Source organism: Phyllostomus hastatus, unplaced genomic scaffold, assembly GCF_019186645.2.
Source record: "Phyllostomus hastatus isolate PE091 unplaced genomic scaffold, TTU_PhHast_1.1 phas_contig_254, whole genome shotgun sequence".
Classification (NCBI taxonomy): domain Eukaryota; kingdom Metazoa; phylum Chordata; class Mammalia; order Chiroptera; family Phyllostomidae; genus Phyllostomus; species Phyllostomus hastatus.
The window spans coordinates 13,819,050-13,834,062 of record NW_025333810.1 but is presented as its reverse complement, the minus strand read 5'-3'; the positions used below and the strand labels follow the sequence as shown (position 1 = coordinate 13,834,062).

Here is a 15,013-nt window from a genome sequence, read left to right as displayed (position 1 = left end):
CCGGGCATGGAAGGCACCCTGGGAACACCAGACCACAGCAGGTGGACCCTGAGCGCACAAGCAGCGGCTGGCAGACCCCAGGCCCTGGGTGGCAATGGGCAAACACAGCGAGGCAGCGGTTATGAAGCGAGGCACTGCACACAAGGCAACTGGCTGACTGGGCAGTCCCAGAGCCCCAGCACCGGGAAATAGAGTCTCGGGGCACTGACTGAAAACACCTGTGGGGGTCAAGGCGCAGGGAGAGACTCCCAGCCTCACAGGAGGGTATGTTGGAAAGACCCACAGGGTCCTAGAATGTGCACAAGCCCACCCACATGGGAATCAGCACCAGAAGGGCCCAGTTTGCTTGGGGGAAGCGGTGGAAGGGACTGAAATCTGAGAGAGAGCGGAGCAAGCACCACTGTTCCCTCTCGGACCCCACCCCAACATATAGCGTCACAATCCAGCGACTGGGTTGCCCCACCCTGGTGAACACCTAAGGCTCCGCCCCTCATATGTAACAGGTGTGACAACACACACACACACACACACACACAAAGGCCCAAAAGGGAGAACAGATCAAAGCTCCACAGCAAATACAACTATGTGACCAAGAGATAGCCAACCTATCAGATGCACAGTTCAAAACACTGGTGATCAGGATGCTCACAGAATTGGTTGAATTTGGTCGCAGATTAGATGGAAAAATGAAGGCTATACTAAGTGAAATGAAGGAAAATGCACAGGCAACCAATAGTGATGGGAAGAAAACTGGGACTCAAATCAATGGAGTGGACCAGAAGGAAGAAAGAAACAACCAAACAGAAAATAATGAAGAAACAAGAAATCAAAAAAATGAGGAGAGTATTAGGAACCTCCAGAACATCTTTATACGTTCCAATATCCAAATTATAGGGATGCCAGAAGGAGAAGAGGAAGAGCAACAAGTGGAAAAGTTATTTGAACAAATAATAAAGGAGAACTTCCCCAATCTGGCAAAGGAAATAGACTTCCAGGAAGTCCAGGAAGCTCAGAGAGTCCCAAAGAAGTTGGACCCAAGGAGGAACACACCAAGGCACATCATAATTACATTAGCCAAGATTTGAAGGAGAGAATCCTAGAAGAAGTAAGAGATAAGGAGACAGTAACCTACAAAGGAGTTCCCATCAGAATGTTAGCTGATTTCTCAAAAGAAAACTTGCAGGCAAAAAAGGGATGGAAAGGAGTATTCCAAGTCATGAAAGGCAAGGACCTACATCCCAGATTGCTCTATCCAGCAAAGCTATCATTTAGAATGGAAGGGCAGATAAAGTGCTTCTCAGATAAGGTCAAGTTAAAGGAGTTCATCATCACCAAGTCCTTATTATATCAAATGTTAAAGGGACTTATCTAAGAAAAAGATAAAAAACATGCATAGTAAAATGACAGCAAACTCACAATTATTAACAACCATACCTAAAACAAAAACAAAAACAAACTAAGCAAACAACTAGAACAAGAACAGAACCACAGAAATGAATATCACATGGAGGGTTATCAACAGGGGAGAGAAGGAGAGAGGGGAAAAAAGGTACAGAGAATAAGTAGCATAGATGGTAGAGAGAAAATAGACAGGGGGAGGGCAAGAATAGTATGGGAAATAGAAGCTAAAGAACTTAGGACACATGGACATGAACTAAAGGGGGGGAATGTGGGTGGAAGAGGGTGTGCAGTGTGGAGGGGAATGAAGGGGGGTAATGGGACAACTGTAATAGCATAATCAATATAATATATTTAAAAAAAGACAATGAGATATCACTTCATCCCAGTCAGAATGGCCATCATTAACACATCAACAAACAAGTGCTGGCAAGGCTGTGGAGAAAAGGGAACCCCAGTGCACTGTTGGTGGGAATGAAGACTGGTGCAGCCACTGTGGGAGACAGTAGGGATCTTCCTCAAGAAACTGAGATGGAACTGCCTTTCGATCCAGTGATCCCACTGCTGGGATTATACCCTAATAATCCTGACTCACCAGCTCAAAAGAACCTATGCACCCCAATGTTCATAGCAGCATTCTTGACAATAGCCAAGTTCTGGAAACAGCCTAAGTGTCCATCAGTAAATAAGTATCAAAAAAACTACAGTACATTTGCATAATGGAATACTGTGCATCAGAAAGAAAGAATTCCTAGCCTTTGTGACAACATGGATGGAACTGGAGAGCATTATGCTAAGTGAAATAAGCCAGGCAGTAAAAGACAAATACCATATGATCTCACCTATAAGTGGAACCTAATGAACAAAACAAACAAATGAGCATAGTAGAACCAGAGACTTGGAAATAAAGAATAAACTGACAGTGACCAGAGGGGATGGGGGAGGGGGATGACAGGGGAAAGAAGGAGAAGGGCCAAACAAAGGAACACGAATAGAGGACTCGTGGCCATGGACAATAGGGGACTGACTGTGGGAGTTGCGGGAGATGGGGTTGGGGTGAGCAGTGGGGAAAAACGCAGGACAACTGTAACTGAACGATAATAAAAAAACAGAATATGTAAAAAAGAAAGTAAGAACACAATCCATTTGTGGCCAAGAAAGTTCAGAGACTGAAAAGGCAGTAGAAAGGCAGTGCGAAACCAAGTTTCTCACAGATTGGCCTCTACCCTAAATGAAACTAAATCTGGCTTCCTCAGCCTAGTTTGGTAAAAATTTTCCCAAGACAGAAATTTTCTACCATTTTGGACTTTCACCAGCACATGCTGCAATATCATCTTTAAGGCAACACTAAATAAATAGACACACTGTCCCTGTTTACTTTTTTCTTGGAACTCAAAATCCTAATTAGTATTTAACAAAGGGCACAAATACAGGAAAACTGATCCCCACTAAAACACATTGCTGTAAATTTTTCATAAAACACATTTATAACCTAAAATTATATCTTAGTCACAACAAAAAAGAAAAATAGAAATTTATTCAACCAATCTCAAAGACACACCAGCCCTGCCCCTCCCCAAAAAAACTATGTCAAACAATAAAAAGGTCCTTTAGAAGATAGAGAAGATAAAGCAAGGTCCTTGCATTTACAGAATTAATCTAAAAATAAATTTAAAATTGTAAAAATATTAAGAAATATACTGCAATATAAAAAGAGAAAAAAAAAGAAAAAAAAAACAGTAACAACATGTGTCATTAGCCACGATACAAAATATTCCTGGGAAAATTAGACAAAGAGGACCTAAACTATACACCCCCCAGCCAAATACAATGTCAAAATATGTCCTTTCCACAAGCAGAGTGGACTAACAGACAATGAGCCATGATCTTAAAACAGCAACATCCAAAGTCTTGGTGTCCTTTCCATGAAGGTAAGTTACACATCCACACTGAGGGATAAGAGTATACTTAATGTCCATCCTAGGTCTTCCTTGTTTGGAAAATCTGGTTTCTTGCTTACTCTTTTGTTGTGTCTCCATAAACAAATTAGGGAAAATTTGTCTCTATGTGTTCTTTAGTAAGATGTAGGAAAACTGGGATTGGGAAGTCACTGTCGTGAGCCAACAATTTTTCCCCAGAAAAGATACTAATAAATACTAGGCCATAACACCTCCCCTACCCACCTACCCTGCACTGAGCACTCATTCGGTTATTCCCCACAAAGACTTGGCTGTGGACAAATCTGCTCCTGTGTCCATACCAACCACCCAGTACACCAGGCCAATCCAAACCACTCAGATTACTAAAACTCCCACCTTTGGGATTTTTCAATGTAGCACTTACAACCCACCCCTTCACAATAAAACTCAAGCAACTACCCCTTCAATTAAAAATTTAAAAAACTGTTGTAAAATACTTCCATTTGAAACTTTTTAATTAAAGATATTTTTAAAAAATACATAGGATTCCCTAAATCTAACCTTCCAGTTCTCAAAATGCATTTACTTCTTAATCTTAGCAATATATTTACACTTAGAGATTTATCTTGCCTCAGCCTTCTAGCTCCAAAAATTATAGCCCACAATATACCAAATGCAATAATTTCCTTTTATGACATGACATACCATCTTTATGACATCCCATCTTTATCAATTCTGTTAAGTTGCAAATTCTGTGAAACTAGTTTACTTTAAAAAGTTATAAAGTCAGTCTCAAGGGGGGTAAAATTTTAGTTGGCAGAAGAAAAAATAAGCGATAAAATTTGACCTTCACAAATTATTTGCTGTAATGACAAACATGACTAGCTTCTGAAGATTATAGTACTTTAGCTACCAACTACTAATTAAAAAGAAAAAAACATCAACTTACCAACCACTGATGCTCCTCTTTCGGCAAAAGCCAGGGCATAGGCTCGGCCCAGTCCTAATGAAAAACAAAATAATCAAAACGTTGAGCAAGTGTTCACGTAATTTTGGGGGTCCACTCAATGCAATCCCTATTTTAAAGTAACCTGTGAGCAATTAATTACATTACAATGTCTTCATTTGTACTCTCACCCTGTGTTTCACCCTCTTCACTTCCAGAAAAAAGAAATCTTAAAACTGCATTTTTCCACCTATTCTACCAACCATTTCCTACCATTCGGCCTAGATGGTAGGATTCCACCATTAAATGTATTACTGTGACATCTGGAAAGTTGGAAGGAGGCAGAAGCCACCTTACTGTGACTTCTAGCTGTTGCTGCTGGTTAAGAAGCTGATTTCTTGAAGCTTCCTAAGTATTAAGAAACAGTGGATGTAGCAGCGACATCCACTGTTTCTTATCTAGCTCCCTAACCTCTGGGTGGCAGCTTCCATGTTCTGCACCCTGGTATTCAAGGATGACTTGAACTGTGGTAGTTTAAATGGCAGCTTCACAAGATGAGGCTCCAAACGGACCACTTCTATATTGTTCCACAAGCCATTTCAAGAGGAACTGCCTAGAAAACAAATGGCTAAATTACATTTTTCCTGCTTCAGATATCTAGTGATTTCTATATCCTGCACTGGGCTTTAATGACACAATCGCCAAACACATATTTAATTCTTAATTAAGTAGTAATTAAATATTTAGTTCCAACTCAAGGATGTAAGGTATATATCTATACATCCAAAAATGAATATATGCCTATATAGGAACAGAATATCTCAGGAAAATATATGAGGCTGGCAATTACTGTTTACCTCTAAGGGCTAGAACTGTGTGACTAGCAACTAAGGATGGAAGGCTTACTTTTGTATTACTTAAACTGTTTTAACATATACACATTGAAAAATTTAAATTAGTTGATAAATTGATAGTTTAAATTAATTGATAAATAAGCATACAAATAACAAATTGATGGCTAAAGTATCAGGCTCTTCTAAAAAGAACCCAAAATATAAATTAAAGATATCACCAAATAATTTATTTTAAAATTTAATCCACTCTGAATAAGAGAACTTAACCAACATAACTCAAGCCTTCTTACATTTTAACAGATCAAAGCTGAAGCACTTTTTCTAAACACAGGGTTTTTAGATATCAAATATTCATAATTAAAACGCAAAAAATTATGCTAACACAGAAAATCCACAGGTGAGAGAAACGGACTAGGTCTCCAACATTGGAGATTGAGTGAAGTTATTCAGAGAAATGTCTCAATTTACAACCAAGCAATACAATTCTCTCAAATGGTATGTCAGTGATCTCCCTTTATCATAAAAGCACATAAGCTATATAAAGGTATGATTCACATCTAGAGCTGAACAGCGCCGGGCTACTCAAGATTTCATCTCGCTACTCAGGGCAGTACACAATTTAAAACTTATGAATTATTTCTGGAACTTTCCATTTAATACTTTTGGCCTAAGGGTAACTGAAAGTCGGGTAAGTGGGGACTACTGTATATAGTGCTCATCTTAATAAGCACACAAACTCAACGAAAACTCTTAAATGCCCTCTTTAAAGGAGGCCTTCTTAGGTAAAAATTAAGAGAGCCTAAAATCATACCCCAGGGGGAAAGAAACACTAAAAGAATGACTCTTCAAAGGCAAGGAACTAATACTCTTCTGGGGGTGACTGCAGAACCCAGTCGCTTTTCCAAAACCTTTAAAAGACCTAAGAAAGCCTCAGAGAGTCTAAAGGCGGAGGAGTAGCAATAGCAATCGGTATGCAGAGACAAGCGTTACTTAGGACTTTTACCTGATCGTACAACCCGCAGCGCCTCCCTGCCTCTCTCCTCCCACAACACTTGGCCCCATGGGAGGCTCCCCGGAGAAGAGACAGGAGAACCGGCTGCACCTGACATGTCTCTAGGTAGGTCTTTTTGGCTCCCTACTCAAGGCTGGCCAGTCCCACCTCTCTCTCCCTCCACAACAAATTCGGTGTCCCGACAGCAGCTCTGCTATGTCCTCCCACCCTGCCGCAACAACTGTGGCTGCACACGAATTCCAGGCCGGTATTGGCGGGGGGGCTCGCCCACCGGCCTTTAAGCACTCACCTCCGCCTGCGCCGGTGACTAGTACCACCTGCCCATCGAACCTCAGCGGCGAAGCCATGAGTCCTGTCTGCACCGACGAACAGACACACAGACAAGCAGAACCTGTGGAGCTCAGACTGCGGGACTAGGAGAACCCAGGCAGGGGCAGAGGTGGGAGGGGAGTGACCTGCCAATTTCTGAGGACACCGTAGTTTTCAAAATGCGCCTGCGCAGAGATCCTTGGCCCTCTGGGAAATGTAGTCCGTTGGCCCTCCAGCCCGGGAGAGAGCCTGCCCAAGAGGCTTGACTGGAAAGGCCATTTTGGCTTCAGGAAGTGATTACTGGAGGAGCTGCTGGTACCTGCGTGGTAAAATGGCTGACTTGGCACTGGGAGTTTATCCATTCACCTGTTCTTTTGTCATTCACTCAACAAGTGTTTTCTGGATTCAGGCGCCACCCTAGAGAAATAGGATGCAGCCCCTATCCTTAAGTAACTTTCAAAATGGCTCCTAAGAAAGAATGCACCCTTACCAATGGGTAAAGATTTCTCAGAATGTTATTCCTATACCTCCTACATGAAAATCAGAAAGGGACTGTCACAAGATGCAGAGTCGTGGAACCCCACGATGACCCCCCAAAATACAACCTCGGGACAAAAAGTTTTCACAAGTGCTCCTAAATGATTCTTGGTTTGTATGTTAATAACAGTCCTATGTAATTCATTAAACAAAGCACAAGTTTACAGATGAACAGTAAGGTCCTTCGGAGTTTGTCATATAGTAAACCTTCAATAACAGTGCAGCATGATAAGACTTGTAACAAATGTGTAAAAGTCAGTTAATGGTGCCAAAATAAACAGATCCTATCCCTGCTGGAGAGAAAAGGGAAAACTTTCCAAAGGAGATGGCACACAAAGTACTTTAAGAAATGAAATCTGCAAATAAAGGAGAACTGCAGGTAATGAAAACACTAGCTAAACTGGGCAAAAGGGGAGAGGGTAAGCAAGGCCTCAAAAGTATGCAGAGTGAGTCAGATCACGTTTAGATGTTTTAATTCAGTGTGGAAAAAGATTGTAAGCAGGATTACTCTAGGGAACACCTTTATATATGACAAGAAAGAGGTCGCTTCTAAAGCTTTGGGCCAGGACCTCCCCCACCCCAGTGCCACCTCCGACCAATAGGGCTGGTTGCCTGGAGGCTGAGCCCCCTGGCAGTCCCATGCTGGCACTGCCTCTGGGGCCACTGCACCTGCTGCTCTTGGCAAGTGCAAGTCCACCATGAACTTGGCAAGTTCAGAACCATGATCACCCTCTTTGTTTACTGACCATGAGGAAAGCCTGGAGGCCTAGACCACAGACATTTTGAAACCAGGCCTGAATCAAGATGCAAAAGGGAGCCTTGTGCATGACCATATGGCAGTTCTAGGTTCAAGGATAAGCCTCTGAGACATTTCATAGATTTTGGCCTCCACACCCCTGCTTCCTGTAGAGAAAGCTGAAGTAGCTATATGCAATGCAGCAGACCAAATTTTCTTCAAACTAGATCCCAGGATGGGGCCTAGTGAACTGCACAGTGCCCTTTCTCCAAACTTCACCTGGCAGAAGTGCCCAGATGTCCTTGTTGGGGTATCTGTTTGGATCTTGTGTTGTAATGTTTCCTGTATAATCCCATAATCCTGTTATTTTTTTTAAATTTACATTAAAAAATTAAACTGGCAGTCAGGGTACATGCCTGGGTTGCAGGCCATGACCCCCAACAACCGCACATTGATGTTTCTCTCTCTCTTTCTCCCTCCCTTCCCTCTCTAAAAATAAATAAAATCTTTTAAAAAAAGTTTCATTCTTTAAAAAATAAATAAATAAACTGGAAAAAAGGCTGTGTATATTATTCCTACTTTCAGAAATGTAAGTGCAGAAAAAACCCAGTTGTAACTTACCATGAGCTGCCTTCAGCAACATACCTGTGACAGGGAGCAGAACTAAGGCTTTCGCAGCCACAGCTGGGATCTGACACTCGATTTCCCAGACTCACAACTGGGCAGTGGCTAGTACGGGACCAGAGCCAACAAGTACAGTGCCCAAGTAAACAGTCTCGAATATCAAAGAGAGGCAGCACAGATTTAGGAACTTCAGTCACAGAAGTACAGTGAGGTGTGTGATTTAAAATACTACAAAAGGTGTTGTTATATAGAGGTGGGAAAAAATAGCTACGTAGTTATTTGTTAAGAAAATAATACAATAATTAATAGACAATAACACAAGAATAAACTTTTGCATACTCATCACTGTATACTACTTTTGCCTACAGTAGAAGTGTAGATTATTTTCTCTAATTGCTTCATCTTGTTCTCAAGTCCTCACTCTTATGGGAAGGCACTCTGAAAAGGAAACTTAAACTTACCATGTAAAAATAACTCAGTCTGGATTGTGGAGGGGAGTTATGGAGGAGACAAGTGGTAATGGACGGACACTTGACTTGGAGTGGTGAACCCACAATACAGTGAACAGATAATGTTTTGTGGAATTGTGCACCTGAAACCTGTATAATTTTACTAACCTGTGTCACCCCAATAAATTCAATTGAAAAATAAACACTTGGTCTATTTGGGGCAAATGCTGCTGTCTTTCAGGATTTCTGAATCCCCCCCCTCCTTCACATAGCCTATATTTCACCTTACCGTAGAGGAAAGGTTTGGCAAGGGTAGGGGTGGTCATTAAAGCCATGCTGACCTCTGTTTCCCACCCCCTGCCACCTACGAATAGCAGATAAAACTTGCAGTTTGTTTTCTCAGCATAATTGAAGGGTCTCAGTGGTCCTCAACTCACCTACACTGGGCCCCAACTCAAATCTAGCCTCTGAATCATTTACATTAGTGTGTGGGTTTCAGTGTTCTGAGAATCTGCTCTGCGTTATGTTTTACACTGTGAGCTGGTTTAACAATCTCTGTGAAAGCCTAAACATTTCAAATTTTTTAATTATTCACATAAAATTTAAAAAACAAACAAAAATGTGCCAATAAAGAGCCAAGAGAGACAGGTAGAGGACCTTCAGCTTGCTCATCACACACACCAACAACAAGGCTATTGCCAGTCTGCTGCAGTCACCCAATGACAGTTCCAAGTCATTTGCAGGGCAATGTCTTCTCAGAGTCAAAATCTCGCTGGTGCCTCTGTCCTTTTCACTGACCCATCTCTTCAGGCCTAGGGCAGGAAGGGGACAAGGGGTGTCAGGTCCCTGAAGAACCCAGGCCAACCATGGCCCCTATTATCTACCCTCCTAATCTTTTTTATTCCCTTCCCAGTAAGAATTCTACTTAATCTTTCCTGCTAGTGAGAACTCCTCCTAAGTTTGTCCTCTCTGCTCCAACTTTATGGATATCTCTTTTGTAAGGGGTCACTTTCTAAGAAGAAACTAAGCTTTATGGCTTAGCCCTGATGCTGGAAGAACAGAAAGGAGTATTAGAGTAAAACAGTATTCTATTTTTCGCTTCTCAGTCTCCAAACCTGCTTTCAGTTGTTAGAGAATACAATACCCCTGTCTATTTCCTACCTAAGAGGTTGAATATACCAGATACCTTTCTAGCCTCCCTTGCAACTAGGCATAGCACATGACCTAAGTTCTACAAGTCAGATGCTTCTCCCAAGGTATTGAATTAGTGTGGAATGACAAACTATACCAACTCCATTCTGGTAATAAATGGAGGAAACAGCAATGGCATCAGCTCTAGTGGGGGTGGGCAACATTCAATGGTAGTAGTGTCAGAGGTGCAAATTGCAGCGTCCAGTATCCTGCAAGGTTAGTAGCATTTTCATCAGACCACCTGTGCCATGATTTGGCCATGGTTCCTGACTTCAGAGGCTCTGAATCCTACTCTCTGGCTTCCTGCAAATTCTGCCACAGAGCTGCAGCTGATTTGAGATTGCAGCTGCACAAGCTGACTTAGCATTTGGAAACCACTGTAGCTGAGTTTAATAAAAAAAAACAGATTCATTTGGGAGTCAATATAGGCTTTCCAGGACCACATACTGCATAAGTCAGGATCAAGTCTTGGATAAAGATAGAAATTCCTTACCTGGGCTCACAAAAGCTCTGTAGGAGACACTGTACTGCAAGGCAGCTATACTTTGTGTGAACTTCAGAACCATTGTTAGCACTCTAGAAGGAAACACTTTAGACTCGGCTTTTTCTCAAGCTCACTTTAGTAGACAGAAATCCAGTTCAATTGTTACTAATCTTGTTCTCCTTAACCTTGTTTTGTAGCCTTGGATAGATGACCCAGGTTGGAGTTTATGCAACCAAAAAAAAAAAGATCGCAGGAGAAAATGTATGTGCATCTTTTAGTGTAGGAAAGTTTGTGGCAGTGTGCCCTAACTGGGCCTCTAAAGTGCGGTCTTCATGGCAACAACAGTCACAACACTGCCTGGGTTTCATCAAGGTTCCTGTGAGCACATGGAAGCCCAGCCCACCTCTTTACAAAAGATTTTCCTAGTTGAGCTTAGATTCACAGGACATGGCCTACTGGCACAAATGAGTAGTAACCTGACAAGCTCAAACAAGAAGCTTGTCTCCAGCCCCCAGATAATCCTAAACCAATTGGCTGGCAACTGCAATATAGGTCTGGATTGTGCTGGAATCTGGGAATGTCATTTTTGCTTGTGATAACTGCGCTGGTGTTTTTTCTAAAGAGCATGGGATTGTGGCTGCTGCTACACTGACCTTGTGTATTCTGTGCTCTTTGGAAAAGTAATACACAAGAGAATTACAGTTGGGATCCTATTTTGCAGATATTAGAAAATTTACAGCAGGTCTTCAAAAAACGTCGTTCTGTTCAACATTTTATTATAACATTGAGATGATGTAGGAATTTAACTTGTTTAGATCAGTTAGCCTATGGTAAAATTGGTTTTACTATACATCATTTCACTTAACAGTCGAAGAACCTATTGTTCAGTGAAGACTTACTGTGTATTCATTCTATCAAGGGTATAACAGCACAAGATATGATGATAGCACCTAGTACTGGCCAGTGTATAAAAGTGAAAGTGTTTAAGAAAAGCAGGACCACGTTTTCCATTTTTAACTTGTCTCATGTGTACACAGGAAGTAAGATTTAAATATTCATACATTCAACCTTCATTTACTAAGGCCACTATGAGTCAGGCACTGTACTAAGAACAAACCCGATAAGGGTCTGCCCGTAGACACCTTACATTCTGGAGAAGTGAGATGATGAACATACAAACAAATAAATTATTCCACATAATTGCAAGTGCTTGGTGTTTTACAAATATTAACCCATTTGGTTTCAAAGCAATCTATAAAGTAAGTGCTATAATTATCCTCATTTTCCAGGTGAGACACCTGAAGTGCAAAAAGGTTAAATAACTTAGCTAGCATGTAGCGAAGTAAGGATTCAGACCCCAGGGTACAGCTCTTTTGCCTGAAACAAGGTGATGGGATTCGAAAGAGAGTGGAAGTGGAGACAGGGGAGGGAGATACATAGTTAGAGAGGGTATCTAGGAAAGGCTTATAAGGAGATTAATTTTTGGCTGAGAGCTGAATGTTAAGAACCAGTGAAGCAAGGATTGGCACTGTGCTTTCTAAGCAGAATGAACAACACACACAAAGGCTCTATGGGAAGAACACCTTTGCACTTGCTGGCATGAGAGGGGGTCAAAGAGGTAGGCAAGGACCTGATTGTATGAAGTCACTTAAGCCACAGTTGAAAGTATAGATTTTATTCTACACTTTTTAACGGGAAGCCCTTGAATGGCAGAGGAGTAAAGTGATCTGATATACAAAACTACATATTCCTCTCTGTATATTTATAGAAAAGTAAATGAATAGAGAATAACTCAGGAGAACACATCATCCTGTAACTGGTTAGTTCAGGCCATGAGTTTGGGACCATGGCAGTGATGGAGGCGATACTTGCTTTATCTGATTTTTATATGAAAATGTACTTGTGTGATTATGCAAATGAATGACTGCTTAAAACAATTAAAACTCCATAGAATTCCCTACATTCCGTGGCTTAAAAGCAACTCAATCACAAGCAGATACACCATGCTAAAGAAAACAGTATTTGTGTAGCTTCTGAAGTCTGCGTTAGGTCAAACCTGAGGTACTGGATGTGTATCCCCCTTAGAGAAACCACAAGCAGTCATGCATACTGAGAAAATCATCTTAGGGAGAAGTTGACCACACTGAGAAGAGGCACACTAAGTAAGACTGCACTGTGAGGCTGAGAGCACCCAAAGCAGTATTGTAGCAAGAACACAGCTGGTTTCTTTCAGTGGGAAGCAACCAATTATCTTGTGCATTGTATAAATGATGAAAACCATTTTCAGGATGTGATGAGCTTCTGCCATTTTTGTCTTTCTTTTTAAAATGTACCCAATGAAATGTTCTTTAGGAATAAACCCAGCTTACCTTGTACACCTACTCCTTCAGCACAGCTAACTTTGAGCAGCTTGGGATTTACCACCAAATTTCTTATCTCATTTGCTTTTTACCTTCCAACTTCTTTTTCACAACTCCTTTTTCATCACACAGTTTATTTCCTACCACCTTACTTTTCACCTGAAATCCCTTCATTCTGCTTGAAGATTTCATAATCCAGGTGCATGTCCATCCAAAACCTTGCTTCCTAATAACTTAGTTCTCTCACTCCCAGTGACTTTTTAAAGTATTCAATCAACTGTTGGCATTAACTTTTATGGTCACACCCTGGACCTGTTCATTACCAAAAAAAGCTTACCACTCCTGAAATCTCATATGTAAACATTTGACCTTCCCAGATCAAGTGCTGTCATTGCAGAATTCTTCCCTATGACCACAACCTTCAATGCACTGACTGCCATGGCTCTCTCAATATGCATAGCCTGCTTCTGTCTTCCTTTCTGTCTTAGACTCCATGACACATCATTACAATCCACAGCCCTGCTTCTCTTTTCCTCCTCTCATAGACTCCTAGAAAACTTGGAGGTTTTCCAGTTTAAAATGTTTCTTAATTTCTATTATCCTTTCTTTCTTGATGAATGATTTATTATACAGGTATATTTTGTAATACCAAACATAAGGGAATTTCCGAGTAATCTGTTTGTTGTTGATTTTGAGCTTAATGATTTATAATCAGAGAACATACTTTGATTTCAATTATTTTAAAATATATTGAGATTGGCTTTATGAACCACCACATGGTCAATTTTAGGAAAGATTCCAGGAGTACTTAAAAGGAATGTTCATTTCAGGGCTCAGGGTTCTATATGTGACCATTAAGTTAAATTTATAGATCATATTATTTAAGTCTTTCATATCCTTACTGACATTTTGCCTGCTTGTTCCATCAGCTTCTAAGATAAATATGTACAAAATATTGTGGTCTGTAGGGAAAGGCCTAACTATTCAACACAGATAAGTGGAGATATGGAGTCAGAAAATTGCCTGGGACAATGGGTACACTACGCAGTGTCCTGATGAAGTTTTACTGAGTTGTACACTTGAAACCTGCAAGTTTTGTGAACCAATGTCACCCTAATAAATTCAATTTAAAAAATGAAAAGAAAATGCCAAAAAGTTCTAGAAAGTCATACAAGTTACTTTTACATGAAAGCGATACCTCACCATGGCTAGGTACTCAGTTGGCTAGAGCATGGTCCTGATGCACCACTGCTGTGGGTTCGGTGCCTGGTCGGGTTGGATAGACTTGAGCTTCACTGTTCATAGAGTTCCTAGTGTGAACTATGAGTTTAAGCACTTATCATCTAATGCTCAGTGTTAAAGAATCTCTTTAATAGTGAATATGAGAGGTAGCCTAAAAAGTATCTTAGATACTTGTAACAAGTAGATACTTGTTACATAAGAAATTGCCAGGAAACCTAGATAGTTTAAAATCACAAACGTTATCTCAGTTTCTGTGGGTTGGAAATATGGGCATGATTTACCTGGGCTCCTCAAGCTCAGAGTCTCTCAGAATGTGTCTTGCAAGGTGGTACTCAAGGTGCCATTGTGGCTGCAGTCATCTCAAGGTTCCTCTGAGCCACTGGCTGACCTCCAGTCTCAGCTGGCTGTTGGCTGGAGACATCAGTTCCTTGCCATGTGGGCCTCTCCATAAAGCTACTAACAACAGGGAAAATGAGAGAGCAGAAGAAAGCACCCAAGATAGAAGCCATGTTGTGTGTGTGTATGTGTGTGTGTGTGTGTGTGTGTGTGTGTGTGTGTGTGTGTGTGTGTATGCATTTAAGAGCAGTTTTAGGTTTACAGCAAAATTAAGCAGAAAGCAGAGTTCTCATATTCACCCTGTCCTGACACACAAACAACCCCCCACGCTGTAGACATTCCCCACCACTGTGGACTATTTATTACAATTGATAAACCTACATTGACTCATCATTATCACCCAAGTCCACAGTTTATATTAGAGTTCACTGTTGGTATTGTACATTTTATGGGTTTTGACAATTGTATAAGGATATTCATCCACTATCACAGTGTAGTACAGAATAGTTTCACTGCCTTAAACATCCTCTGTGGTCTGTGCGGTCATCTCTCCCTCCCCCTGACCCCTAGCAACCAGAGATCTTTTTATGTCTCCATAGCTTCGTCGTTACCAGCA

At 41.1% G+C, this 15,013-nt stretch overlaps 1 protein-coding gene across 2 annotated transcripts in view; it reads right to left on the bottom strand.

The window, feature by feature from the left end:
* The window catches only part of HSD17B4 (hydroxysteroid 17-beta dehydrogenase 4), a 92,472-nt gene extending 85,873 nt beyond the window's left edge, over positions 1–6,599 (bottom strand). The window contains exons 1-2 of one of the 2 annotated variants that reach the window (XM_045838040.1): positions 6,419–6,599; positions 4,267–4,320 (exon numbers count right to left, since the gene is read on the bottom strand). In XM_045838040.1, the coding sequence (XP_045693996.1) occupies positions 4,267–4,320; positions 6,419–6,476 (112 nt within the window). In that variant the 5' untranslated portion in view covers positions 6,477–6,599. Of the gene's footprint in view, positions 1–4,266; positions 4,321–6,120; positions 6,144–6,418 lie in introns of those variants that run through there. The other variant, XM_045838039.1, reaches the window with a different exon arrangement.
* Between the last annotated feature and the right edge of the window lie 8,414 nt (positions 6,600–15,013).